Genomic DNA, 26343 nt, shown 5'->3' on the forward strand with positions numbered 1-26343 from the left:
GGTGGATGGATGGATGGATGTGTGACTGATGGATGGATGGATGGGTGGATGGATGGATGAATGGATGATTAATGGATGCATGGGTGGGTGATGAATGGAGGGTGGATGGATGGATGGATGTGTGACTGATGGATGGATGGATGGAAGAGTGGGTGAATGGAGGGTGGATGGATGGATGGATGGATGTGTGACTGATGGTGGATGGATGGATGGATGGATGGATGGAAGAGTGGGTGAATGGAGTGTGGGGAGCCATGGTTACAGGAAACTCTGAGCTTTGCAGAATGGCTCGGTTTATGCTACCTGTTTCCTCCCCCTGAGGCAATTGTCTCTGCCTGCACCTGAGGGGAGCTTGAGCTTGTAAGCTGCTGAGGAATTTGGTGGGAGCGGCCAGTTCCCAGACACAGAAGGCTGATGCCTATCAGGGCAATTGATAAGATAATTACTTGTGAGTTTCGGTGAATTTTGTATCCTCTATGTGAAAGCTAAAGAATTTACATTTGTTATGTTAATACACACTTGCACGTGCTCAAACTGCTTATATGGGAGCAGTAAAATAAACTTAGTGTCTTCAGGATCACTGAAGTTCCGCGATCGCCATCATATGTGAGAGTGTCTTTTATTCATTCCCACTCCCCCATTCGGGAACCCATCGACTCGTGACGGCTGGCCCGTCACAATGGAGGGTGGATGGATGGATGGATGGATGTGTGACTGATGGTGGATGGATGGATGGATGGATGGAAGAGTGGGTGAATGGAGGGTGGATGGATGGATGGATGGATGTGTGACTGATGGTGGATGGATGGATGGATGGATGGATGGATGGATGGATGGAAGAGTGGGTTTTGGAGGGTGGATGGATGGATGGATGTGTGGGTGATGGATGGAAAGACGCATGGAGGATGAAGTCACCTGTGAGTGAGTCCTCAGGGCTCAAGGCACTTGCATTGACCCTACGCTTGGCTCACTTTCCCTTTCTCACCCAGGGCAGTGCTGGAATACCACCTCGATTGTCTGCACAGGACGGGAGCTCTGTAAATTTACGCTGCAGAAATAAGCACTTCGTTTTAAAGCATGCTTTGCAGGCTCGCACCAGGCGGGGTTCGCGCTTGCGCTGGCGGTGGGCGTGCCACGTGGCCCAGGGAGGCGGCAGGGAGCCGCGCCGCCAGGAAGCCTGGGCCCGACAGCTGCGGCGGCTGCCGCGCAGTCACCAGGGATCCCGCAGCTGCGGACCCGAAGGCAGGGGGGGCGTGCCGGGCGGGGGCGGAGCCTCGCCGGGACCCGGATGCGGCCGCGGCCCCGCCCCCGCCCGCGGAACCGGAAGTGGAGCTGGAGCTTGGGAGCGGCGGGTGTAGCGAAGCCAGGGCCGAGCCGGGCCGGACCGACCCCAGGCGGCGGTAAGCGAGTGCGGCTTCCGCCGGGCGGGGAGGGCCGGTTCTTCTCTTGTGGTCCCGGGGCGCCGCCAGGCCCCGAAACGGGAAGGAAGCGGCGGCCGCCGCGGTCTCGCCGCTCTTCCGCTCGCGGTTTCGGGCGTGGGGGGAGCGCGGGCGAGGCTTCCCCGACCGGGGGCGGGCTGGGGTCGGAGGGAGGGGGCGGGGAAGGGGGCCGGGGGCGCGGGGAAGGGGGCTGGGGTCGGAGGGAGGGGGCGGGACTGTGGGAACTGGGGGCGCGGGGAGGGGGCCGGGGTCGGAGGGAGGGGGCTGGGGGCGCGGGGATGGGTCTCGGGGCGCGGGGAGGGGGCCGGGGGCGCGGGGAGGGGGCCGGGGGCGCGGGGAGGGGGCCGGGGGCGCGGGGAGGGGGCCGGGGGCGCGGGGAGGGGGCCGGGGGCGCGGGGAGGGGGCCGGGGGCGCGGGGAAGGGGGCCGGGGTCGGAGGGAGGGGGCTGGGGGCGCGGGGAGGGGGCCGGGGGCGCGGGGAGGGGGCCGGGGGCGCGGGGAGGGGGACGGGGGCGCGGGGAGGGGGACGGGGGCGCGGGGAGGGGGCCGGGGGCGCGGGGAGGGGGCCGGGGTCGGAGGGAAGGAGCGGGGTTCCGAGGGAAGGAGCGGGGTCGGAGGGAGGGGGCCGGCGCCCGCAGGCAGGGGCGGGTCTGCTGGAGGAAGCGGGGAGGAGCGGGGTCAGATGGGGAGAGGCTTAGTGTCCACCGGGGAAGAGGCCGGAGGTCTGAGCGGGCGGAGGTGGGGGACGGGCCCACGGGGAGGGGGTTCTGGGACGGGGCGGGGGACGGGGCCCAGCACCCCGGGGTTTAGGGGAAAGGCGTGGAAAGCCGAGGGGGAAGGTGCTGGGGCCTCTAAGGGTCGGTTTCGGATCGAGTGGCACTGGAGACGGAGGGGTCGCCGTCCGCCTGGGAGGGGCCACACCTACAGGGAGGTTTTGCAATCAGGTCAATGGAAATGCATGGACACGCGGAGCTGCAGCTCGTTGAGCGGCTCTAAATTTGGAACAGCCCCTCCACTGGGTGTGTTGGAAGTCACCAGAAAGGTGCTTTTGGTTTTTCTGTTGTGTTTCTGTCGCCTGAATGTTCCGATGGGAGCTTGCTCTCCTGCTGGAGCATCTCAGGTGAAGAGGGGACAGGCTTCCTCCCACTGGGATCTGAGGACCTGTCGGCCTCCCGGGGAACCTCCATCTTCCTCTGGTCACAGCTCTGGAGCCGCTGGGAATGATCGCTCGCTCCGGGGTGACGCATTGGGCTCTGAGTTCACTTGCTCCCTCCCCCTCTCTGGCTTTGTCAGGGGGCTAGATCCAGCTGGATCCAGACCTCGTGATCCAGCGTAGTAGCCGGGCCGGCCTAGGGCTGGAAGGGCTGTGGGTCCTGCCCCTACCCCCATTCCTGTGTTAGACCGCGGTGAGTCACCAGGCCCTGAGGCAGTCCTGGGGAGGAACCTGCGCCACACACTCCGGGAGCAAGGAGCAAGGAAGCGCCCCAAAGGCGACTTTCAGACCCCAGTAGGAAGAGCCAGGGTCGTGCAGGGTGGTGTTTTGATGCTCTCCCCCAGTAACTGGAGTTTACCCCCGACTACAGCTGACTTAGTTAAAGCATTTCGATGAACTTATCTTTAAATCACTTTGAAGTGATGGGAATTGGTGAGTCAGACCGTTGGTCCAGGCTGTGTGCAGTACCCTGTTTCCCCGAAAATACGACCCAGCCAGACAACCAGCTCTAATGCGTCTTTTGGAGCAAAAATTAATATTAGACCGGGTCTTATATTAATTTTTGCTCCATTAGAGCTGGTTGTCTGGCTGGGTCGTATTTTCAGGGAAACATGGTAGGTGCTCAAAGTGCACGGCTGAGTGAGTCACTGAGCGCTGGGACCGCCTGCCTGGTATTGCGACAGCCTGTGTCCTGGGCCAGTCTGGAGCTGGGAAGTGCCTGTCAGAGGTCCTGCCTTTCAGTTGTCAGGGTGCAGGCAGGTACTTTGAGTAAACTGAGCGGGGCACAGGGAGGCGTTTCCTCTGAGTGACTGGTGTAGGGAATGGCCTCGTGCTCTGGCTGTTGGTTTTCTGCTACCCCAGATAGTGAGCTTAATGGAAAGTCAGTTCTGCACTTGATGCATTCCTGGCTGGAGGACTTTTTCACTCTGTTTATGTGGAAGTGCAGGATTACTTCACACTTGTGCAGCTTGATTTGTACGGGTGACGTTTGCAAGGAAGGTTTACTATCAATGCACTATTAATGGCAGCTAGGGGTATTATCTTTTTTTTGATTTAAAATATTGAGAGGATAATAAGTGATGTTAGATTTGAGCCTATCACTGGTGGCTCTTGGGTAGCTTTATAGATGCTGATTACAGCGATGACTGCCGTACCCAGACTTGTACTGAGCAACCTGCACAAGTGAGAGCACTGAGCGGCCTGAGGGGATGGATGGAAGGCGCGAACAGTGGGTTGGGGAGCTGTTGGGTAGTTGCGCACAGGAAGGGCCAATAGAGATCCTTCCGTCCAGTTCCGAATTCCTGACAAGCTGCTGCCGACCTAAGGGGCTCCAGCCTGTGACGGCTGTCCCAGGAACAAGGGGATTTGAGTCGTCTGCTGTGCACTGTCCAGCAGTAGAGCCTGCAGGCGAGGCTGGGGTGTCGTCCTGTGGGAGAGGTCGTGCGTTGGTGGCATGGGGAGCTTGTGGCTTCGGGAGCTGCGTCTTGATCTCGGGCAGTAATCGCATCTGCCCCTTCCCCCCTCCCCCACACACATACATTATGACCCCTTCACGGAGTCTTTTCCTTACATTATTGTTTTTTAAAACTCACAGTATTAGAATTTTATTATTTTTAGCAATGTCATGAATTAGAATGAACCAAAAATGGAAATTTACCGGGATGGTAGCAAACAGGGAATGTGTGTGCCACCAATTCAGGCAATAATTTCTGTTTGCGTTAAGAAGACACTTCATACGGTTGTAAAACTTTGAAACTTCTGATTTTCTGTAGTCTCTCAATGTGTCTGAAAAGCGGTTGAGCTTTTTGGTGAGTGAAATGCCAATTGCCCATCCTCCTCTCAGATTTCTTTATAAAACCTGGTTGTTTGGGAAGGTTTCAGAGGTATTCTAAAGGGATCTCCACACGTAAGGATTTGCCCAGAGCACCTGTCAACAGACATCTTCTGAGCTGTTCGCCCTTAATCTTTTTACAGACAGAATCATTCCCAAATGCCTGGAAATCCCTCATTGGATTGCTGTGTTTTAAACAGACTTTTGTGAACAGCGTTTCATCTTCAGCCGGAAAGAAAGGTTTGTTCTCTCCCTTTGGATGGTCAGGGTGAACCCCTCCCTATACGAGGGCGGGGGGGGGGGGGGGGGTGTTCTCCCACTGGGTTGGCAGAGATAGGGGCAGTCATTTTCTGGGAGGAAATTTCTGCCTGTGCTTTAGAAAAATGAGGGGGTTCCAGAAAACTCGGCTGGAGGAACAGGAAGCACCTCTGTCCTCCCAGAGGAGCGGCCTGGCCTCCTCCACCTGCTCTGTGGAAGGCGGGAGGAGCCACGAGGCCTGCCGGTCTGCTCACCCCGCCCACTGGTGAAGCAGGCATCCAGAAAGATCCGGGAAGCTTGGGCTCTGCTCCTGTCTTCCTGATGAATCTGAAAAAGTATCAGGCAAAGACATCTGCTTTCACCTTTGCCGTGGGGGATGTGAGCCTGTCTGGGGCAGACGTGGCTTGGGGAGGCAGAGGCTGTGGGCAGTCAGTTCACTTTCAGGCAGCTGTTGCTTCGTTGGTGGCGTTCGTTTGGGCTCACTGGGGCGAGACTGGCTGGCAGTGCTTCCCAGGTTGAGATTGGAAGTCTGTTTGCTCTCTAAAATTGTGTCAGTAGCAGATCACATCTGGGACGTTCTTGCTTTGGGACACCTAGACAGAGGGAATGAGGTTCGAGGTGGCCCGGAAGGGGCATTGCTGGCCCTGCTCCACCCAGCCGCAGACGGTCCACCCAGGTGACTGTGGTAGGAGTCGAATCTGGAAATCTGAGAGCACTGTGCCCTGATTCACGTTCGATACCACCTTGAATTTGGACTTGAGACCCAACAGAGCTGGAGGGGGCGTATCTAGATGGGAGAGTCTCAAGCTGTGAGGAGCTTTTGTCCTGTCTTAATTCAAGCACAAAAGCACCAGTGTGGCGCCGTCCCGGGTGAGACTTGGACGTCCTCCCTTCAGACACCTGGCTGGAGCTTCTGGTTGATTGAATTAAACGGATCTTTCAGTTGCTTCCCGACCTGTGTGAAAATGGATTAGTACTTCTGTGGAAGCCGAACCCATTCTCATACGTGGTTTTCTCTTGAGACACTTAAAGGTTGGATTTTACCCTTGCGGTTTCGCGCAGAATGCGCTTGCTCAGGTGTCAATCTGTGTCACTGTTCTCTGTACCAGGTAAAACCTTGCAGAGTTCAGGTGCTGAGGGAGCAAGGTGGTGGCCCATGTGGAGAATTGTCTGACACAGGAAAAGTTGGCATGTGACATACTGGGTGTTTCCCTACACAGATGGTAAAGCAACCCTTTAATTAATTCCTTGAAATACCCACTGAATTGTCAGTCTGAGTTAAAAAAGTCACTGTTACAGTTCCAGTAAGTATTTGAAGTCAAAATGGGTGCTTTTAAAAAAAAAATGATGAAGTACATGTAACAGGAAGTTTTACCTTTGGTGACATTTACTGCATTCGTGTGTTGGACAACCCAAAATGGGTGCTTTTCTCATGGACCACACTTTTGTCATAAGACTTAGTGGACTAGGGATGTATTTCTAATAAATGAAGTAAGTGCACACATCAGCTATTTTCCAGAACATTTTCTTGAGCTGAAGCCAGAGTATTTCTGGTGTGTTTCTGGTGCCAACAGTGTTAAAACTTGAACAGGACGTTTCTTTTGTTCCTGCCATGTCATTCAAGCACCGGCATTTTGATGACCGTTTGATCGTAAGCTCCCCAGCTCTCCCTGTGTTGTCTTAGAGTGTGGGTACTTTGGGCCAAAGGACACATCTGCTGGCGTCTGAGGACGGCTCCCCAGGTCTCCGTAACCCTCTGGCTGCTCTTTCAGATGTGGAAAGCGTCGGCAGGCCACGCCGTGACCATCACGCAGGACGACGGGGGCGCTGATGACTGGGAGACCGACCCTGACTTTGTGGTACGAGCACCAGCCTCCTCGGTGCTGGTTCTCCTGACAGTGACTTTCCGGGCGTTTTGTTGGGGGTCACTGTTTGTGTTACAGGCGGGCTGTGGAATTGACTCATCACTGACTTTTCCTTTCAGAATGATGTAAGTGAAAAGGAACAAAGATGGGGGGCCAAAACCGTGCAAGGCTCTGGACACCAGGAACACATCAAGTAAGAGGCTTTCTCAGTATCGGTGTGAAAAGGGTGTTCTGAAAGATGAAGAAATACATTTATATGTCTGGCTGGTCCATGGGATGGCCTGGCATGTTGGAATTGCCTTTGTTTTATCTGATGACCTGATAGTTGTGCAGTAGGTGGAGACAGGACACGATGTGTATGCTTGTGTGTGTGCATACGTGTCTGTATCCTAACAGTCTTACCGATGAGCATGAGACGTGTGTGTGTGTGTGTGCGCGCACATACATGTGTATGTGTGCTTAGAATTCTAGAGCGTCTGCTTTTCAATGTTGTGGTTTTTATCAAGGACGTACTCACCTAAACTCTTCCTACATGGGGCCGTTTCTGACATAGGAGATGTGTTTGACTACCTTCGACTTTAAACACCCCTCCTTAATTTTTATTATTTTATTACAGTTTTGTGATGTTATCATTGTCCATTGGGTACTGTGAGCTGAATTCCCAGCATTGTGTCCTCACAAAAGGCCCTGAATAGGAGAACTGAGAAGTGTGGCATTGTCCCTGCCTTGGCAGTGTCGTAAACTGCCATTTCTGGGGTAGTTTGTCCTCTTGTCAGGAAGTGTAGATAAGAGGGACTTAGAAAATGTGCTCAGACTTTTTTTCGGCCACCTGGATTCGGGCGTCCCCTCCCGTTTCCCAATCGTGAGGGCGCCGTCACTGACCAGGGGACCTTCCTCGGCCCCGGGAGGAAGAGGCTGTTCTCGTCTGAGAGCGTTACAGGAAGTCATCCAGAGAAGGGGAGTCTGCAGTGTGGCCATTTCAGACACAAGTGTTTGAGCCCCCCACCCCCTGCGCCCCCACCCAGCACAGAAGCCACTGGAGGCCGTAAAGGGCCCTGGGTCTGCAGAGAGGAGCTGGGCCTGGGGGCCGCCGGGGGTCTAGCGCTGCCTGGGTTATTGGCTGTGGCGTTGGGCTAACTCCCAAACTGGTTCAATCACCCGTTCCCTTTGTCATTTCTGTCCCCATGGCCTGGACACATGCAGGAGAGGGCAGATTGGAGAACAAAAGAACTCTGGTGTAAGCAGGCAGCTTCTGGGTTGGCTGGAATTCAGAGCCCACAAGGGGAATGGGACCGTTCCTGGGACCTGTGGGCCCTCCAGGATTTGGGGAGTGGTGTCCCCTGCTTGTGGGGGTTGGGCGGTCTCCCAGTTGGTCTTGCTTCCTGGCAGCACTTCTGGGATTGTTATGCAGATACTGAAGGTGTCCCCTGGGCTCCCCGGGGTCTCCTGGTGGTGACGGCTGTAGAGGCTTCCTGGCCTGCCAGCGTTTAGCCACATTTGGGATCGCTTTCACTATCCCAGGTGTTTAAAGCAAATCATGGCCTTTAGGTTGTAGATCCTGAAAGCCTTTGAGTATATAAAAAGCTGGAGTACTCCAGGTAAGGAGAAGCTGATCAAATGTTTCGACCGGTGTCCTAGCAATACCTGGGGAAGGGACGTCTGACTTTGTTTCCCCCTCTGCCTCAGGGGTGACATTGACAGAGCCAGCTCTCCTAACTCGGTTATATAATAAGATGGAGACGCTTTTCTCCATGTGAAATAAATACGGGGAGTTCACATGTCAAGGCAGCTGTCTTAGGGTGACCTGGGGGCCTCACTGTGCGGATTCAGATCTGTGTCCCCTAAATGGACTTGCATTTGCCTCTGAGAACAGGAACAGGTGGGCCAGCTGGCAGGACCGTGAGAAAGTGCGGGGAAGGCAGAGTTTGGGGGGCCCCAGATGGCGCCACCTGCACATGTACCAAGATGCCGTCTCCTGTCCTTCCCTGAGCCGGAAGGAAGGGCGGCGCAGGTGTCTGACAGCTTTGCCCGTTTCCTTTCCTGCCTCCAGCGTGCACAAGCTGCGAGAGAACGTTTTCCAGGAACACCAGACCCTCAAGGAGAGGGAGCTGCAGACAGGGCCGAAAGCCTCGCACGGCTACGGAGGGAAGTTCGGCGTGGAGCGGGACAGAATGGACAAAGTAAGTGCGCTTCGCTGCAGGCTCCCGCGTGCCCTGCGCTCGCCCGCGGTCAGCACAGGAGCCACGCCAGCCTGTTCCTCAGGTTAAGCTTTGAGCTGATTGGTTGAGGGCGAGATTTGCCCAGACTGGTCCTCTGCTGATTGGCCACGCTCGTGAAATACTCCTGCTGTGTAGACGCCTGTGTAAGACCCTCAGATGCTGGAGCGCGGCGGATGCGCAGGGAGGCCCAGAGCGGGAGGTCAGCCCCGGGGCCAGCGCTGGGACCAGGACGGGACTCCAGAAGCATGTGGTGTCAGCAGTGTTGGTGTCAGCACTGCCCGACTTGCGCGTGCCCATCCACGGACCAGAACCAGGTCTGTGGGCCCCATGTTCCACGTCATGGGTGTGAACATGCAGCCTCCACGTATTTACTGACCTTCAGAGAGCAGCCCGGTACTCGGCGTGACGTCACTGCCCCCCAACCAAGTCCAAGTACAACAGCAATGGAAGTGCTGGCTGAATGCATCAGCCTTTGACGTACAGGCCTGAATCCCTCTCCCCGCCCCCTCTCCTGGAGCGAAGACAGTGGACTGTTGTGGGTTAGCTTCCCAGTCAGGCTGACCTTTGCATTCTGCGAATGTCCCTGAGCCGCGCAGGGAGGTTCTGACCCAGCAGAGGTCTGCCTGCCTTCTGTGTGCAAGTATCCGCTGGTGTTGGGTTCTGGTCTGTAATTCCACACCTGGCCCCTCGCGCATGGATCGGATTCAGCGTCTGAGCTGTCACGTCTGCGTCACACTGCACTGCCCCACACTGTCACCACACAGGAGATATGTGGGGGCCTGTGGGCACCACAGACTGTGTCCAGAATTAGCCCGGAGCTGGAATCAGATAAAAAGCGAGCTGCAGGAAAGAGACAGGGACTTTTCACAGTGTGGCTGTCACTCGTGGAGACGTCTTAACACTGAAACAGGGAAAGGGGGGGGGCAGAATTATCTTTGCATTCTAAAAAAAAATATGGTAGCTTTTAGTGGTGCAAACAGACAAAACTCCCTGTGTTTAGGGCAGTGAGAGAACCAAGTAAGTGGAAGCCTTTCCCACCCCAGTGAAGCTTGTGCTCGCGGGATTGTGGGGAGTTAAAGAGAAATTCAGTAGAAGTTTGCACCCCCAACTCCGGGTTGGAAAGATGGCACGTTGGGGAAAATCTATCAAGGAAGAGCTGGAGAACAGCAGCCACAGCGCTGTGACTTCCTGCTTCTCTGTTGGTGCTGGGACCATGTCACTCGTAGCACCTCGCCTTGGGCCTGTCTAGTCCCGAGCTTCTCTGAAGGGTCCCCTTTTCCCCCTCCGCCCTCCCACGAGCCTGCGGCTGCCTCTCCCTGTGCCCACTCCTGCCACCCTCGGCTTCTCTCTCTCATCCGTGCTGCCACATCGTGCTGTCCTCTCCATGGAGGCTCTTAGGGGCTGAGACTCATCGTCCCCGGCCTGGCACCGTGACGGCTCTGAATGGACATCTCTTGGGTGCCCAGAGCTGCTGTCTCTGGCCGATGCGTCATTGGTACCTAGACGGCTCAGAGACGTGCTCTGTCCTTCCCAGTGGGCGAGTTGGGCCGTGCTCCCCAAAGGTTAGTCCCTCAGTGCCTCAGCGCATGAGGGAAGGTTAGCTGTCAACTCTGTGAGCACGGTTGGACCAACCTGTTGTCAGAAATAGCTAAGATTCAAACCCAAACATAAGTGGCTTAAGTTATCTAACTTGTCCTGTCCAGAAATTGAAAACAACCCGGAGGTCTGTTGAGACTTGAGGACAGTGTGATGGAGACTTCCAGAACAAACCCACCTCGGCGAACGCCTGTTTGTGAGGGGCATGTGGACAGGAGGCGGAGCCGCTGTCAGGTCCTGTCTGCACTGCAGTCTGGGCACTTGCAGCCTCCAGGACCAGAGGTGGCCGTGCTGCATGGCGTGGGCACCCTCCCTCGTGTCAGCCACATCCGAGACCCAGAGTCCATTCAGCGCCCTGCCCCGTGCTGACTGTCTAGTTATAGACGGAGTGTTGTCAGTATAAGGTCACAGGCAATTTGGGGGTAATCTGTGTCAATCAAAAAGCTGGAAGAATTGCCAAGCTGTCACTCTGGCCATAGTTATGGAACCATTTTCTTCCAAGTTCTTTCGGATTAGTCGTGCTGGGAGCCCTTTGGCACACCGCCTGTGGGTGTTGCTTTGTTGATGTTTTTCACATGTGACCCTGGAGGCCATGGTGGGCAGTGTCCGCCACAGAGGTTTTCAGACGCCGTGGGGCCCCACACATCGGCAGTTGGCTACAGACGTTGGAACCCGGGAAGAAAAGAAAGTAACACAGCTCCGAAGTTCAGAGTAAAACCTGCTTTTTCCCTGGGACACGGGAAGAATGGACACTGAGTTGCGTGTTGACCCTGCTTTACTCTGACCCCAAACCCAGGCGGTGAAGTTGGAGATGAACAGACCGGAAGCGTGTTTATGGTGGGGCCCGCAGGCCCCTAACTGTAGGAGGCAGCTGTGGTGGGGGGTGGGGGGCACTTCCCAGGCGGTGGTGACTTGCTGAGTGAGACCAAAGGTTTGCATGTGCCTTCTCCACGCCCCGCGCTGGGTCACGTGTCAGTCATGTCCTCACTGCCCTGGAGGGGTCCGTGACCACTGTCCACTCTGACCCGGGAGCCAGCGGGGGTCCCGTGAGGCTGGGCAGGGCCGAGGGCCCCTGAGTTTGGGTAGGACTATTTTCAGCTTGTGGGCCCTCGGGTCTCTGACGTGACTACTGACCCGGATGGTCGAATCACCGACGCGGCCGTAGACATTGCGTGAATGACAGATGTGGCTGGGTTCCCAAAAGCTTGACTCACAAAGGGCTGAGGTGTGGGTGTGGCCCACATGCCGGGGGGCTCACTCCGTCTGGCGGGAAGAGTGTGGGAAGCCCAGGGTTTACTGTTCGGTAGACATGACACCTTGAGCAGAAGGTGGCTGAACCTGCTTCCGTCTGCCAGTGGGGATGACAGAGTTGGGACATTGGATGAGCCCATGGGTGACAGGCCCGCTCCATTCCTGGGTGGGGCATATGCTCAGTAGGTGTTGACTCTGAATACATATTGTAACGAAAGCACATGTCTATTTCAGTTTGTTAGCAAAGTAAGTATTCTTGGTCCCGATTCCTGGGTCACGTGGTATGAAAATGTCTCACTTTGGCCGAGTAGCCAGATCGCCAACTGTTATCCTGTGAACGGACCTTTGGTGTTGTGTTGCCGGCTGCTGGTTCTGTGGTTTCTGGGCGGGGATTGGCCTCCTGGTCCTTTCTTCACACCCAGTCGTGTTAGAAGCCCCACGTGGCCAGGGTTCTTGGGTGGCCTCCTGGGACCAAGGCCGCGGGAGCGCAGTGACTGCCTGCACAGGCCGGGGTGGGGCGGTGTCCCGGGAATCAGCAGCCCCTTGCCGACTTCGTGCTGAGGGTGTTGAAGGAGCACCCTGCAGACCCTGCACCGCAGCGGGCGCCTGACTGTCTGTCTGTCCTGTGCAGTCTGCCGTCGGCCATGAGTACCAGGCCAGCCTTTCCAAGCACTGCTCGCAGGTCGACTCCGTCCGCGGCTTCGGGGGCAAGTTCGGGGTCCAGCTGGACAGAGTTGACCAGGTGAGTGATGTGCCCTGGGGACCAGCAGGGGACCACTCCCTGTAGCTCAGAGCCGACTGCCAGCCTTGATGTGCTGCCCGGTGTGTCCTCTGGGCCTCTGGAGGGGGCACGAAGGTGGCCCTGTCTCTGAGCTGCTCCGAGGTGACTGCTCTAAGACACGAGGACAGGACAGTAGGAAGGCCTTCTCCGTGTTGGCTGCAGAGTCGCCGTGTCGGTATCTGCTCATCAGACGGACCAGGCACAGCTTAGATATGCCCAGGAATGTGCCAGCGGAGGCCATTTCTGTCCACCCTCCTGCATGGCTGTCACTGTGACGGAGCGAGGTTCAGAGCCCATACGGCAGAGCGTGGCGCACACGCCATTTCCAGTGCTGCGCTTACGCCTAGATGCTGTGTGGCGGCTGGGCCTCGGCCTGACTCAGTCAAGAGCCTGGGTTTGGAGTCTGACCTCAGTCCACCTTCTGGCCTGGCTACCTGCTGGCCAGCCGTGGTTCACACTTCCCTGTCTGTAAAGTGGGGTGACAGGGCCCATCCCCTGGAGCTGTGCTCGAGGACACCCCCACAGCGTTGGGTCCACTAATGTCATCTGAAAAGCGAGTGTCTCTTTGGCCGTAGGGGATCGACCTGGAGGATGGAGGTGGCTGAGACCCACGAGCATAACTGGCACAGGCTGGCTGGGACGCGGCCTCCCCTGGGCAGCCCGGGCTTTGTTAGATGGGGTGTGGCCTGCAGCTTCCAAAGCCAGCGTTCTTGGTGTTCATTAGACCCTGCACCTGGCTCGGGAAACCAAAGTGAGAAAGATAATGTGGTCTGTGTCTTTAAGAATTGCGTCCGTGTTGTGGAGGCGTTTAAAAATGCATTTCACTTATCTTGTCCCTGCAGTCTGCTGTAGGCTTCGAATACCAGGGGAAAACCGAGAAGCACGCCTCCCAGAAAGGTAAGATGCGGAGCAGGCAGATGGTGACGGGGTATCACGGAGGACTCTGCCCCTCCGTAAGTGTCTGGGTCACCTGGTGTAGTGACAGTGCATCCCCGTCACCAGCTCGTGAAGCTCTGGCTTCTGCTGTCATCGTGGTACCTCCGACGTGGCTGCAGAAGCCGCCTTCCCTTCCTCCGAGCTGTATTGCCCCCGCAAAGCTCATGCTCTGACTTGGTTGGTTAAAAGCTAACATCCCCCCGGGTTAGAAAGCAGGCCAATATGTCCCCCCAGTCTTTACATGATGTTGGCTGGCCTTTGTTAGGTCACGTTGGTCTCAGAAAGCCATTTTTGAAAATGCAAGCATATCCCTTCCTCAAAGCACTTGAGGTATATTTTTGTTTGTTTTGTAAGCTTCTTTCTTTACTCCTGACTCTGTGTGTCATTGCGTGACCCAGGGACAAGCGCTCAGTCTGTGAGCACTCTGGCCCCGTCAGCCCGGCATGGGCGTGTGGGAGGGGTGGGGCCTTTTCTGGAAAGTCTCGCTGCGTAGCTTTCTTTACCCACTGACCTTCATCCGAATGTTAGTTTCCCAAGTGGGAGTGCAGCTTCATCCTGCGGTCGTGACAGAGGTGCCCCCTGATGGCCTGGTGTCCTGTGTCACTCCTGTGTGACAGTGGGTGGCTTCTCGTGTGTCTTAACGTGTGTGCTTGGTGTCTTGGTGAGACGCATGCCGACTTAGTTTCACCAAAGCCACGGCGTGTCTGTCATCGGGCTCCCTCACCGCCTGCCGCCCTGTCCCCGCAGACTACTCGAGTGGCTTCGGCGGCAAGTATGGCGTGCAGGCTGACCGGGTGGACAAGAGCGCCGTGGGCTTCGACTACCAGGGCAAGACGGAGAAGCACGAGTCGCAGAGAGGTCAGTCCAGTCCACGCGGCTCCTGCACTCACCCATGGGTGCCCCTTCCCGTCGCGTCGCTCATTCACACACAAACACCTAGGAATTTCTCCCGTGGTACGGATAGGGTTACTTACCACTTACACTTAACCTGAAGTATTTTGAACTTAAGATGTTTGGACGCCCGAGTTCTTTTCAGGTCAGTGTGGCGGGTTTGTCATTTCTAATGATGGCTCGGTCCTCCATTGTGTGACAATTCTGTAATCCATTTAATCATTCCTCTTTTGAATGTAGAATATAGGTTATTTCCAGTTCTTTAGTGTTTCAAGTGCAGAGGATGTTTTTGTACCTGTGTCTTACATACATAAGCGAATATTCAAATGACACGTTCCTAGAAACGGCATTGCTGAGTTCAAAGACACCGAATTTAAAATGTCGATGGGCCACTGTCCCTCGAGCCTGCTGACGCTTCCCTTCACGGCGCGGTCCTCTGGGCGATCAGTTTTGAGCCTTGGTCCATTTGGCCCTGGGAGGGGTGTCGTGGAGGATGTCTGCAAGATTCGCCACCCACTACAGAGGTCACGTTTGTTGGTCCTTTGCAGTGTTTGTTTCGTCCGCCTGCACATTTAAATTTTAAAAAAATAATTGTCAACATTGAAAAATAGCTTGCATATTGGAAAAACCCAGGTTTCTTTTAAAAACAAACCAAAACCAACTCTGGAAACACCACTGGCTTGGCATTTCCCCTGGAAAGGCCGGTGGGCCCGAGGGACCGCTCAGCCTGATGTGCTGCGGACGTCACTTGCTGTCACTTGCCGGCACACCGGCCCGTAGGCCACACGGCCCTTTCTTGGCACTTGGTTTGCACCCTCTGCCTGCTGCGCGGGGTTACTTTAAACCCTGGTTGCTCTGTCTTCGCTGGCTTCACCTGCTTTACTGGAACCTGTACTCCTTTGCCCAGTCGCGCACCGCGTGTCAGGTCCCGCTGTCCATCCCCGTCCCCGTGACCTCTGGGAAGCCCGGAGCCCAGCCAGTGTGCCCTGGCGCCTCAGTCCCCTCCTCAGCCCCAGGCCCTCCGGGAAGGACTTGATCTTCGCATCCTGTTTCATTAACGTGTCTGTGCTTTAGTGTCACGGGAACTATTTAAATGACTTAGCGCTGAGCAGCACTGCTGTTTCTGGAAGATGCTCCATGTCTCTCCTGTTTCTTTGAAGGCGCTCCCGGGCGGGCACGCTTCTGCTCGCTTTCGTTCTAGAGGCACCGTCACCTTTGAGCCACACTGACGGCTCCTGACCTCAGACTCCGTAATGACCCAGTATTTGGTGCCGTCTTCAGGCAAAGGGCGCTCAGCTGTTAATCTGCCATGGCTGCTGCTCTTCGTGTTTCTGGTGTTCCTCAGAGGTCGTACCTCTGCGGGTTTCCGTGTTCCTCAGTGACTGTATCGTGAGCCTAAGACAGTTCTGTTCCGTTTTGCTCAGCTGAGTGCTAGACGTCCCAGGGCCTGCTGAGACCGCGCGTGCGCACGGGTTTTGTCGCTGCCGTGTAAACGTGCTCTTCTGGTTTGCAGATTACTCCAGAGGCTTCGGGGGCAAGTACGGCGTCGACAAAGACAAGGTGGACAAAAGCGCCGTCGGCTTTGAATATCAAGGCAAAACGGAGAAGCACGAGTCCCAGAAAGGTGCTTCGCTCTTACTCCCCGGCCGGCAGCTTTACGGGGCGGGGTGGTAACCAGAGCAGAAATGGAAGCCGGAACTCGCCAGCAACCCCAGACAGGCTGTCTCTCTCTAATTAAATATTCAGTTTCAAACAGCAAATCCCAAAACACAGCTGTTAAATAAGAGACAAATCCTCACACGTTTGGGGGCATGCAGCAGCCCAGGAGTGTCGCTTGTGCTGACAGCCGTGGGTCGCACGTCTGTTTGTAAATGGTGACGCCGTGGTGGCCCATTAGTGCTGGCTGAAGCCGCATGCCTTGGAGCTTCTGAGGTGGGGCCCCACCTGTGTTTCCTCACAAAACAGATTAGAGGTGAGGTTTTCTCCCGGACATCCTGTAGGAAGTCCTTTTAACATCATCCAGAGTTTTAGCAAAGATCTGAGAGAGAGGACACAGGTAGCCAGTGGTCCGTATTCGCTGCATTGACAACCTGCCTTCTGCCTGTTACCCGCGCTGCCACTAACCCTGGGTCATGGCCTTGTCTCGTCCGTGTAGACTATGTGAAAGGGTTCGGAGGCAAGTTTGGTGTGCAGACAGACAGACAAGACAAGTGTGCCCTGGGCTGGGACCACCAGGAGAAGCTGCAGCTGCATGACTCCCAGAAAGGTACGTCCATGTTCACACTTGTTCTCGGGGCCCTTTCGGAGGTTGGCTGGTTGTCAGTCACTGGTCTTGACATGCTGTGTTCTCGCTGTATTTCTGTGCAGTGTTTTGTCCTAATGTTTGGGGATGTCCTGGGCCTCCCACAGTTTTGAGAAAACCCTTCAGCCAGTGTAGGATTCACCATCCCCTCCCGAGCGGGAGAGCTGCTGGTGGAAAGGCGGGGTGGTCACCTCCTTAGGAAGCCAGTCCCGCCGGTGCGTTCTGGGACTGCTGTTTCCTGCCCTTGTTCAGCTGAAGGGGCGACAGTGTCCCCAGCCCGTGAACTCTTGTTGATCAAGTGCAGCAGTTGGTGAAAGGAGACCTTTCTCTCTACCCGGAAGTACTTGCTCACCATAACGGAACCTGGTCCCTTGGGGGGAAGATGTCACGTGGGACCCAGACGTCCCCCCAGCCTTTACCCAGCACAGTCAGGAGTGGGGCTCGTGATGCTGCTGTGTAAGACCGCGTGTGATGTCTCTTCACGTGCACAGAGACGCATTCTCTTGTCTGCAGCGTGGTAGGGCCCTAGAAAGACCTCGAACGTGGAGTGGCTTTACTGAGTCATTTCAAATACAGATCTGGGCTGAAGTGTTCAGATGTTAAGTTTATTCTGGAATCTTTTGAAGTCACTTTGGACCATGACCCTGGGAGCTGGCTCTTCAGCACCGACCTCGGGAGAGCTTCTGCTTTCTCTAAACCAGCTCATGCGATTTTAACCAAACTGTGTTTCCTCTCTCGGTGTTTTCTCCACTGTCACTTGTGGATTTTCAGATTATAAGACTGGTTTCGGAGGCAGATTTGGTGTTCAGTCCGAGAGGCAGGACTCCAGTGCTGTGGGGTTTGATTACAAGGAGAGACTGGCCAAGCACGAGTCCCAGCAAGGCACAGTGCTCATCAGCCCCCCACCCCCACCCCGCGTCCCACCCCTGCAGTGCAGCCACTTCCAGCACAGACTTCAGGGCTCAGCCCTCCGAGCCACCCACTGTCCCTTGTTGGGGCACATGGGCATTTTAGGCCCAGCTCTATGTGCAGCGATACTGACTCGCAGCCCTTCTGCCCCCATTCTCCCTGTAACCTTTGGGATCTGTGGTAAAACGTGATCGTAGTTTCCAGGTTATGTTGTCCCAACCTCGTAACGTGACTAGTTTCTGGCGTGGGGTGTCCTAGCAGCCTCCTACAGGAGCTCTTGCTGTGACCGTGACTTCTGTGAGTAACTGAGGAAGCCGCCTTATTGCCTCCGAGACAAGGAGAATGTGTTCGGTTCACCCAGACCACGGGCTCCCACCGCAGGCTCGGTGGCAGGCGTGTTCCATGTGGTTTCTGTGTGTGATTTGTGGTGGTGGTTTTTTTTTTTTGTTTTTTTGGCTCAGAGTGAGGGGTGTTTTTGTTTTTTGTTTATTTTGTTTTTCGGTGACACCGTCTATGTATAGTTCACACAGAGCCAAGTAGTATGTACACAAGCTAGAAGGAGACAGATGTTTCAGGGTGTATATATTGGTTGATTGTCCAAATGGCAAACGCAATTTTCCTTAGAGCAACTATTTATTACAATTACTGTCAAAATTTGGACTTGGGTTTTAGAACCTGGACACGTGATGGGAAAACGAGTACAGGGCAGAATTCAGGCTTTCGGTCACAGTGTCAGAGACACGCATCAGTGTTCGGGCGGGGGAAGGAGACCGCGTGGCGATGGCCTCGGCCCCACGTGGCGTTAACTCTGCGTGACAGTGACTGTCACGTAGATAGATCTGTGTGGCTACCACATAAGTATTTGGCTGGTAGAATTTCCTGTGGAATTGTTTTTTGAAAAAGCAAGAGAAAACCTGGTTGAGCCCCCTTTTTAGCGCCCCACAGAGGCAGGGTGGGGGGAGGGCAGGCCGAGGCCGGGGCTGGGGGAAGACTGTGCTGGGAAGTGGCTCGCTGCGGGGCCCGCGCGCGTCCCCTTGGCTCATGCTGCCCCCCCCCCCCCCCCGAACCCCCTGGAGGACGCGGAAAGCATGCACACGCCTCTCCTGCCTCACCGCCTGAGGGCTGCCAGGAGAAACGAAACGCCCTGTCCGACCTGCAAGCACACACTCGCGCAGCATTTGGGGCTTGTCATTTCTTCTGGCTCGGGGGGCGTCTTCAGGGCTGTTTGTGGACTGTGTGCATGCGTGTGCCGTTGGCGCCGTGCTTGCCTCAGCCTGAGACGTAAGTGCTGTGTTGTGCCACCTTCCAGACTATGCCAGAGGCTTCGGCGGGAAGTACGGGGTACAGAAGGATCGCATGGACAAGGTAGGCGTGCCGCCCGGGGCTGTGTCATCGCCGTGGTGCTGAGGTAGCTTCCACGTGTGCCGGCCTCTGTGAGGCAGGTCCTATTCCTGTCCCATTTCAGTCAGTCCCTGCCAGGCAGGCCCAGTGGTGGGGGCGGGGCCGCCATTGCAAGCCAGGCACTTCTGCTCAAGGGTCAACACAGGAGCCTCTAGGACCCGTGGCTATTTGAATTCAAAGTCGTAAGCTGTAAACCATGTTGGAGAGGAAGTTCCTGGCCACACTGGCCATGTCCGGAGAGCTCAGTACCACACACGATGGACGCGCGCAGACCCAGCACATTTGCGTCCTTGGATAGCGTCCGCCTAGAAGCCGGGTCCTAACCCCTCGGCTGCCTCTTGCAGCTGCTCCGTGGAAACACTTGTTTCCTTCAGCAGGGGCTCCTCTGCTGGGCTTGTCACTTCCGACTGGTCCCAGTGTCCCAATCGGCTGGTCTTCAGCACGTCAGATGATTGTTCTAGACTCCAGTGCAGCCATGTCCGAGTATCAGACTTGGGAGTGGGTGTGGCTTCCATCTCCTGTCATTTCAGCTGAACAGAGACGCAGGCCCCTGCTCAGTCCTCTGCCTGGCCCAAGGTCACGGACAGCAGAGCTGGTCCTCATGGAGCTCCGCTCCCATTGGGTTCGGAGCTGCCCACACAGACAGCTGTCATTCAGGGACACCCCCACTTGACCCTGTGTGGGCCCCGGGAGCATGTGGCAGGGCACGGGGCTCCGGCTCAGTCTGGGAAGATCCTCAGGAAGTGAGTGTGAGTTCAATTGTGGGGGGTGGGGGGAGGTTGCCAGAGAAGTGGGGCTGGGAGATGGGAGCAGAGGCTCATGGTGGGACGGGTGGGGGGCATTGCAGATATGAAGGTCTAAGAGAAGCTTGTTAGGGGTGCACTGCAGAGGACGGCAGGAGTGAGGCGCTGCTAGGGATCCCTCCCCGGAGCCTGCAGACCAGACCCTGTGAGGTTTCCACTTCATAGCGAGCTCTGAGTGGCCCGCAAAGGTTTGGTAGGCAAGTGACATGAATGGGACCCAATTTAGAAGCTCCTGGCTGTAGTGTGGCATTGGATTGGGGGAGAGCAGACCTGTGAGGCTGGGGCCCCAGTTGGAAGGTGGCTTCTGTGGTTTAACTGGGTGCGGTGACGGCTCAGGCCGGGGTTGGAGCAGTGGAAATGAAGCCCTGACCTCAGCAGCATGGGTGGCGTGGCCGGCGGGCTTTATGGGTGAAGGGGAGAAAGGCAGGGCCACCGCAGGGGGGCGGTAGAGGAGCAGGTGTGGGTGCGGCGAGGTCTGGTTGCTGGAAGATGGGCTGTGGTGCTGCCGGTCAGACATGTAGGTGAGGACAGTGCAGCCAGACAGGTGTGTGTACAGGTGTGGAGTGGGGGCTGGTGGCAGGAGACTGGGAAGGGCGCCCAGTGAGATGGGGGCACCCGCGGGGCCGGCGGTGCTGGTCTGAGGGGTCACCCTGCATTGGTTCTGCGGGTGTGGTCATGTCTGGGTGAGTGATGCGGTGGCCCTTCGAGTCCTGGAGAGGGCGTTTTTGGAGGCCTGGAGGGGGAGCTTGGAGGGGTCTGGGCTGTGTGGGGATTGGAGCCACGGAGTCGGCCGCTTTCGGCCTCCTTCACCCTGTGCTCCAGGTAAGCTGCGCAGTGGTTGCCCAAATGGGGGGGTGCTGCTTTAAGTTGGAAGAGACCAGAGCATCTTGGGGATGTGTAGGGAGACCCCGGGGGGGGACACGAGGAGCGTGGGGTCCCTGGGAGGTGGCCTCGGGCAGGAGGTTGAGAGGCCTGTGTGTGGCGGTTAGTGTGGCTCCTGTTAACCATGATAGAGGGAACCACCTGCCTCTGGGCGGGAGGTATGGGTCACGGCGTGTGAAGAGGAGAGAAAGCGCCCCCCTGATCTGCCTTTCCTATCTTGGTAGAATGCTTCCACCTTTGAGGATGTCACCAAGGTAACCTCCACTTACCAGAAGACGGTCCCCGTGGAAGCAGGTAAGTCCTAGCAGACCCCCAACAACACTACGGTTTTCCCAGGAGGAAATTCCATGCTGGGGGTTGTTCCCGGGAAAACGCCGACGACAGAGGGTCATTGGCAGATGGGAGCGGGCGAGGTGGAGCATTGATGGGAGCGTAGCTTCAGGAGAGTCTTGGTGACCCTTTTGATGGAAGGTGTCGCGGAGGGTCAGCGCGCCTTTCAGACACAGCGTGTGGCAGCTCCCTGGCGGTAGGGTCTGTTCTGGGGGGTGCTTCCCGAAGCAGAGCTGGTCCCTGGCACATCCGCAGTCGCCTCCTGACTGCCGGGGACCAGGTTCTGTGAGGGTCCTGTGCCCTACAGTCCCCGCCAGCCAGTGCGCCTGTCAGCCGCGGCCAGGACCGGATGCCTGTGCCCTGACGCCCGCGCTGACGGGGACGAGCTCTCCTGTCCCCACTCATGGGCCCAGCGCCAGGCTGCTTGTGGTCCGACCTTGAGGGGACGGCTGCGTGTAAAGGCGCCTGCGGGGCACACAGTCCCATCACGGGGCCCTGCCCTCCACGGTATGGTTAGCCGGAGAAAACGTTACCCGTGATTGAAAGTGGTGATAAACCGAAAGTAGGAAGAAAGTCACCGTTGTCAGCTGGGTGCCCAGGGCAGCGGTGCTCAGACTCAGTGGTCAGGACAGGGGCTTGCGTGGGGCATAGAGGAGCCCAGAGAGAAGCTGTGGCCGTGGGTTGTGTCTGCTCGTCTTTAATGGACTAGGATGTAAACAGAAGGTGCTCAAGTTCTATTAATTCAAAGTGATAAAACCGTCACGTGTTAACACTGTTCACGAGGAAAGAACTACATTTTCAAAACAGAACACGGAGGAGGATGGTACCGTTTTGCATTTCTGTAAATGTCCTTCATACGAGACAGTTGGATTTTGACAGCTGTTGTTGCTGTGACAAATCAGGTTGTTCAGGAAGAAAATACGGACTCATCCCGATCTGCCGCTGCGAAAGAGAAGGGTGTCACCATAGGCTCCTTGGGTCCTGTGGGCGCTCTCCTTTGAGGTCACCCAGGCAGTGCCTGAGTGGTTCCCTCACAGCGTGGTTTGTAACCCGTACTGGTCATTCGGGAAATACTGGATCACTGACTTCTGTGATCGCCCAATGGTGAATTTCAGTTCATTATACAGTATCCAAAAAACTACATTCATTAAGGTTACCGCCAATCGTATCAGAAAGTCTTTAAGTAAAATTGGGAGATGGCCATGCTCATGGTGGCAGGTCCACGTTTTCCAGATGGGGCTTGAAAACTGAATTGTCCCATTGACAGCAGTTACTGCTGTGGCTTTTCTGTTCGTTCATTTTGGAAAAAATATCTGCCACAGAAACAAGCGGACATGAGTCCGTGAGTTCAACTTGCTGCTCAGACCGTCCACACGGTTTTCCTTGTGCCAAGTGCCGAGGGTCCCCGCTGAGCAGCAGTAGTGTGTGTGCCCTCCCATTTGTCACTGTAAAGATCCAGAGCCAGGTGCTGAAGGGCTGGGATTCGGTCAGCGTCAGTACTTTCTGCTGTCGTATCAAGGGCATCACTACGGGAAGTTGGGTTGGTTTTCCTGAGTGTGTGGTGGTGGTGAATACAGCGCCGTTTGGAATATAAAAGTGCCCCGAATACCAGGCTCGTGCTATTCGTCCATCCCCCTGACTGCAGTGGACAGAAAGGCACAGGGCTGGTTTGTGGTGGCTGGGCTGGGCCGGCATCCGGGGACGTCTCCCTTTGCTGTTGTTCCCACGGGTGGTCACCCCGTGAGTGGCGTTGGTCCGGGGAGACGGTGGTGTTGATGTCAGATGGAAATCTCTCCTCCCCTCCCCTCTAGTCAACAGCAAAACCAGCAACATCAGAGCTAACTTTGAAAACCTCGCGAAGGAGAAAGAACAAGAAGACAGGCGGAAGGCGGAAGCGGAGAGGGCGCAGAGGATGGCGAAGGAGCGGCGGGAGCAGGAGGAGGCCCGTCGGCAGCTGGAGGTGAGTGAGAGGCGGCGGGCCGGGCTCCTGTGAGCGTGCGTGCGCCTGCCCTGGGCCTCGGCTTGGGCTCCTCTCTCTGTGGGCCCAAGGGTTTCACTAGGAAGCACTTTGAACTCCCGCTTAAGGCTGTGCTCTTAGAACCTTGAACTTGTAGCCGCGCTATCGAGTCTGGGGGCCACCAGGTACTAGTAGACAGCTGAGCTTGCTGTTCTGTGTGCCGTGGCCCGCGCGTCTTTCCCAGCTGTCAGCCTTCGTGTCTGGCTCTCGCTGTTGCCCTCTCCCTGCACTGAGCTCCTGTCCCGGTGTCTCCAGCAGCCCCTGTCCTCCCCCGTCGCCTTGCAGCCCGCGCTCTTTCCCAGAGGAAGTTGGGGACAGAAGAGAGGTCCCCATTAGAAGCAGCGTGGTCTCCTTTGCAGCCCTTGCTCCTGTCACCTGGCCAGCTACTGCTTCGTAGGGCTCCGTACTGTTGTCCACTAGAGAACGTAGGGTGGGAGAGGAGGAAGTACGCAGGACAGCGTGGGCTTTGGCCTTCCTGGAGCTTCCCTGATGGTCTGGATTGCTGATAGCTGATGGCTCTGGTTCTCACGCTTTCCTACTAACTGGGCAGCCACTATTGGTGGCAGGTCAGCTCACTGATCTGTAAAATGTGGGTGGAAACACTTGCACAACTCTCGCTGGGGTAGTTAAGACATAGAATCTGAAATAACGACACGCAGTTGTTTGGTAAACTGGAAAGCCCTACTTAACCTGGTGGGCGTTTCGTTCCCCAGATCAGTCAGTGGCTGAGCCTCTGAAAACGCCATTGAGGAGAGTGGAGGGTTGAGAAAACTAAAGTGCAACAGGCAGGAAGTGAATGAAATAAGCCCGGATGTACACTCTTGTGCCGCTTAACCACAGCGACGCGCTCTGAGAAGCGTGTCGTAGGCGATGTGGGGTGCGGGCACCGCAGAGGGCACGTGCACGCACCTGCATGGGTAGCCACACCGCACCCCTGGGCTGCGTGGCACACCTGTCATCTGGGCTGGCTCGTGACTGGTTACGCGCACAGAAGTTGGAATAATGAATTTGTATAGTTACCATTTATCAGTCCTTAAATTGCTAGAAACTTAAAGATCTCTGTCCTTTGTGGTCTTTAGTAAGATGTTTGTTGGTGTTTCTTTGTTGTTTAACACACAGATAGACACTCTAAGTCACGTTTTCCTGAAATCCTGGTCGTGTTTTTGATGTGTTCCTCATTCTGTACCTTGGTGTTGGAACCCCTGCCCCCAAGTCCCTTCAGCATCCAAACGATGCACAGGATCGGCTGCTTGAGAAGGCGGCTTCGGTCACTATCCAGCCACTTTCCTTGCACGCTTCCCTTGCTGTCCCTTCTGCTGTGTTGTCCTGTTTCCAGCCTGTCACCAGCGTCTCCCCGCCCAGCAGAGCACTGCTTACCCAGGACCCTCGTGGTTGTGGGAAGACGCTCCACAAGTAGGATTGCCAGTGGCACACGTCTGAGTAGCCCTGGCATGTGGGACACCAACATGGGCCCCATGGGCGTGACTCAGGCTCGGTAGCCTGCCCCCAAGAAGGAGTGTCTCCGTACCAGCCGGGGCTGTCACAGACTCTTGTCCAGGTGACTCAGGTGTAAACGGGCGGCCTCTCTGGAAGCCCCCCCACCCCCGCCCCGTCCTGGCGCAGGCCCTTCAGGAAAACACTCTCCTGCCTCCCGTGTTTGATGGTTCCGAGTGATGACAGATTTGTGACTGCTGGTGGTGCCATCAGGCAGGGTCCCCCGGGTGGAGAGCTGTGCCCGATGATGTTCATTACGAGACAGCACTTCCGTAGTCCCTGTTCCCGAGGCAGCTTGGCCAAGGGGCCTGCTGCTGCTCCCTGGTGGGTGTCCCGGGCGCGCCACTCACCGCTCTTGCACCTTAGTTTCCCCAACTGTAACATGGAGGAGAAGCCAACCCTCTGGCCGTCAGCTCCAGAACCATGTGGCTGCTGCATCTCATGACCACAACTTGGTTAAAACAACACGTGGTTCTGACAGATGTCGCGTTCCTGCGGAGGCTCTAGGGATAGTCCGTTCCCTGCCTTCCCAGTCGCTAGAGGCGCCCCCAGTCCCGGCTGTGGCCCCTTCCCGCCTCTGCGTTCATCAGCACTTTTCCTGAGCTTCACTTCCTCTCGTCTGCATTCCCTTTTGCCACGTGAGGTCACGTACTCACAGGATCTGGGATTGGGTCGTCGACATCTTTGAGGGGCCAGTATTCTGTCCACCACAGTCTGCCTCTGGCCCCCAAAGGTTCATGTCCGTCCGTCCTATGTGCAAAATACATTCTCCTATGTGCAAAATACATTCACCCCACTTGAAAGGTCCCCAAAGCCTCGGTGCATTACAGCATCAGCTCAAAGCCCCAGATCTCATCTAAATCAGCCGAGTCAGGAATGGGGGGACACAGTCACAGCTTGGTGACAGCACGCTTGCCTTCTGACTGAGCCACATAAATCTGTTTACATGGTGGTGGCAGGAGGCCTGTGGGCCCCTGAGGCTCTGTTGGCAGCGCTTGGCTGACGGCATGACCTTCACGCAAAGCAGTTACACTTATACCCCCGGGTACTTCAGCTCCATGCGGGGATCTGCTCTTTCCTCTGGGAGTGAATGTGCCCTGATCGGGGTGCCCATCTCCTGGCCACTGTCAGTGATCCAGGGGACCCGGCAGTGTTCTGACGGCTGCTTGTCTTTCTGTTACAGGAGCAAGCCAGAGCCCAGAAGCAAACCCCACCTGCGTCCCCCACTCCACAGCCCGCCCAGGAGAGGCCGCCTTCGAGCCCCATCTATGAGGTTGGTGTCACCATTCCGACTCCGCAGACACGCTTCCCAGCTCGTGCCGCGTGGACAGAGGGATCCCCTGCACCGCTCTGCTTTGCCTGTCCTGAGAGGGCGGCCTGGAGAGTGGCCCTCGGTGTTGGGGAGCGCACGGCACGCCTCTCACCCCCCGCGGCCCCCAGCTGGGCCCCCCCACTTCCCCCAGCTGCTGTCCCCCAGTGAGGTCTCCTGATGCCACGGGGTCACGATTTCTGGTCTCTCTTCCTCTGCTGTTGTGACACTGACCACACTCCCTTCTAGAACCCACACCCAGCACTGAGCTGCTGCTTTCCCATGAGACCTCCCTTCACTGGCTGCCCCTCCAGCTCCCTCGTCTCCTTCGCCCGGAGACTGTCCTCGGCCCTTTCTCTTCTGTCCTGTCGTCAGAGCCTTGTGACCAGCGGCCTCCCACCCTCCCTCCCTCACTCCACCTCAGTCTCTAGCCTCCTGCACGGGCTGTATGTGCACCTGCCTCTCCCAGGAGCCCCTCTGCCACCACCGTCTATAACCACGCCCGGTCGAGACCTGAATCCTGTCCCCTCTCTGTCCCCGCAGCCACTGTCCTGGTTCACACACCTGTCTTCTTTCACCTGGATGTCATCACTCAGAGGTCGTTGAGTCACAAGGGA

At 56.5% G+C, this 26343-nt stretch overlaps 1 protein-coding gene across 3 annotated transcripts in view; it reads left to right on the top strand.

Annotated features, from left to right (window-relative positions):
• The first annotated feature begins 1154 nt into the window (after positions 1-1154).
• CTTN (cortactin) overlaps positions 1155-26343 on the top strand; it is a 29879-nt gene continuing 4690 nt past the window's right edge. Inside the window, exons 1-15 of one of the 3 annotated variants that reach the window (XM_074336876.2) lie at positions 1155-1400; positions 4626-4722; positions 6513-6599; positions 6725-6798; positions 8656-8785; positions 12303-12413; positions 13295-13349; positions 14136-14246; positions 15793-15903; positions 16435-16545; positions 17353-17463; positions 18800-18855; positions 20801-20870; positions 22718-22866; positions 25601-25690. In XM_074336876.2, coding sequence (XP_074192977.2) covers positions 6513-6599; positions 6725-6798; positions 8656-8785; positions 12303-12413; positions 13295-13349; positions 14136-14246; positions 15793-15903; positions 16435-16545; positions 17353-17463; positions 18800-18855; positions 20801-20870; positions 22718-22866; positions 25601-25690 — 1266 coding nt within the window. In that variant the 5' untranslated portion in view covers positions 1155-1400; positions 4626-4722. Of the gene's footprint in view, positions 1401-2460; positions 2481-4625; positions 4723-6512; positions 6600-6724; positions 6799-8655; positions 8786-12302; positions 12414-13294; positions 13350-14135; positions 14247-15792; positions 15904-16434; positions 16546-17352; positions 17464-18799; positions 18856-20800; positions 20871-22717; positions 22867-25600; positions 25691-26343 lie in introns of those variants that run through there. The other 2 variants (XM_088789775.1, XM_074336877.2) reach the window with 2 other exon arrangements.

Source organism: Rhinolophus sinicus, chromosome 14, assembly GCF_057876585.1.
Source record: "Rhinolophus sinicus isolate RSI-liver-muscle chromosome 14, RSI-T2T, whole genome shotgun sequence".
NCBI classification, from domain to species: domain Eukaryota; kingdom Metazoa; phylum Chordata; class Mammalia; order Chiroptera; family Rhinolophidae; genus Rhinolophus; species Rhinolophus sinicus.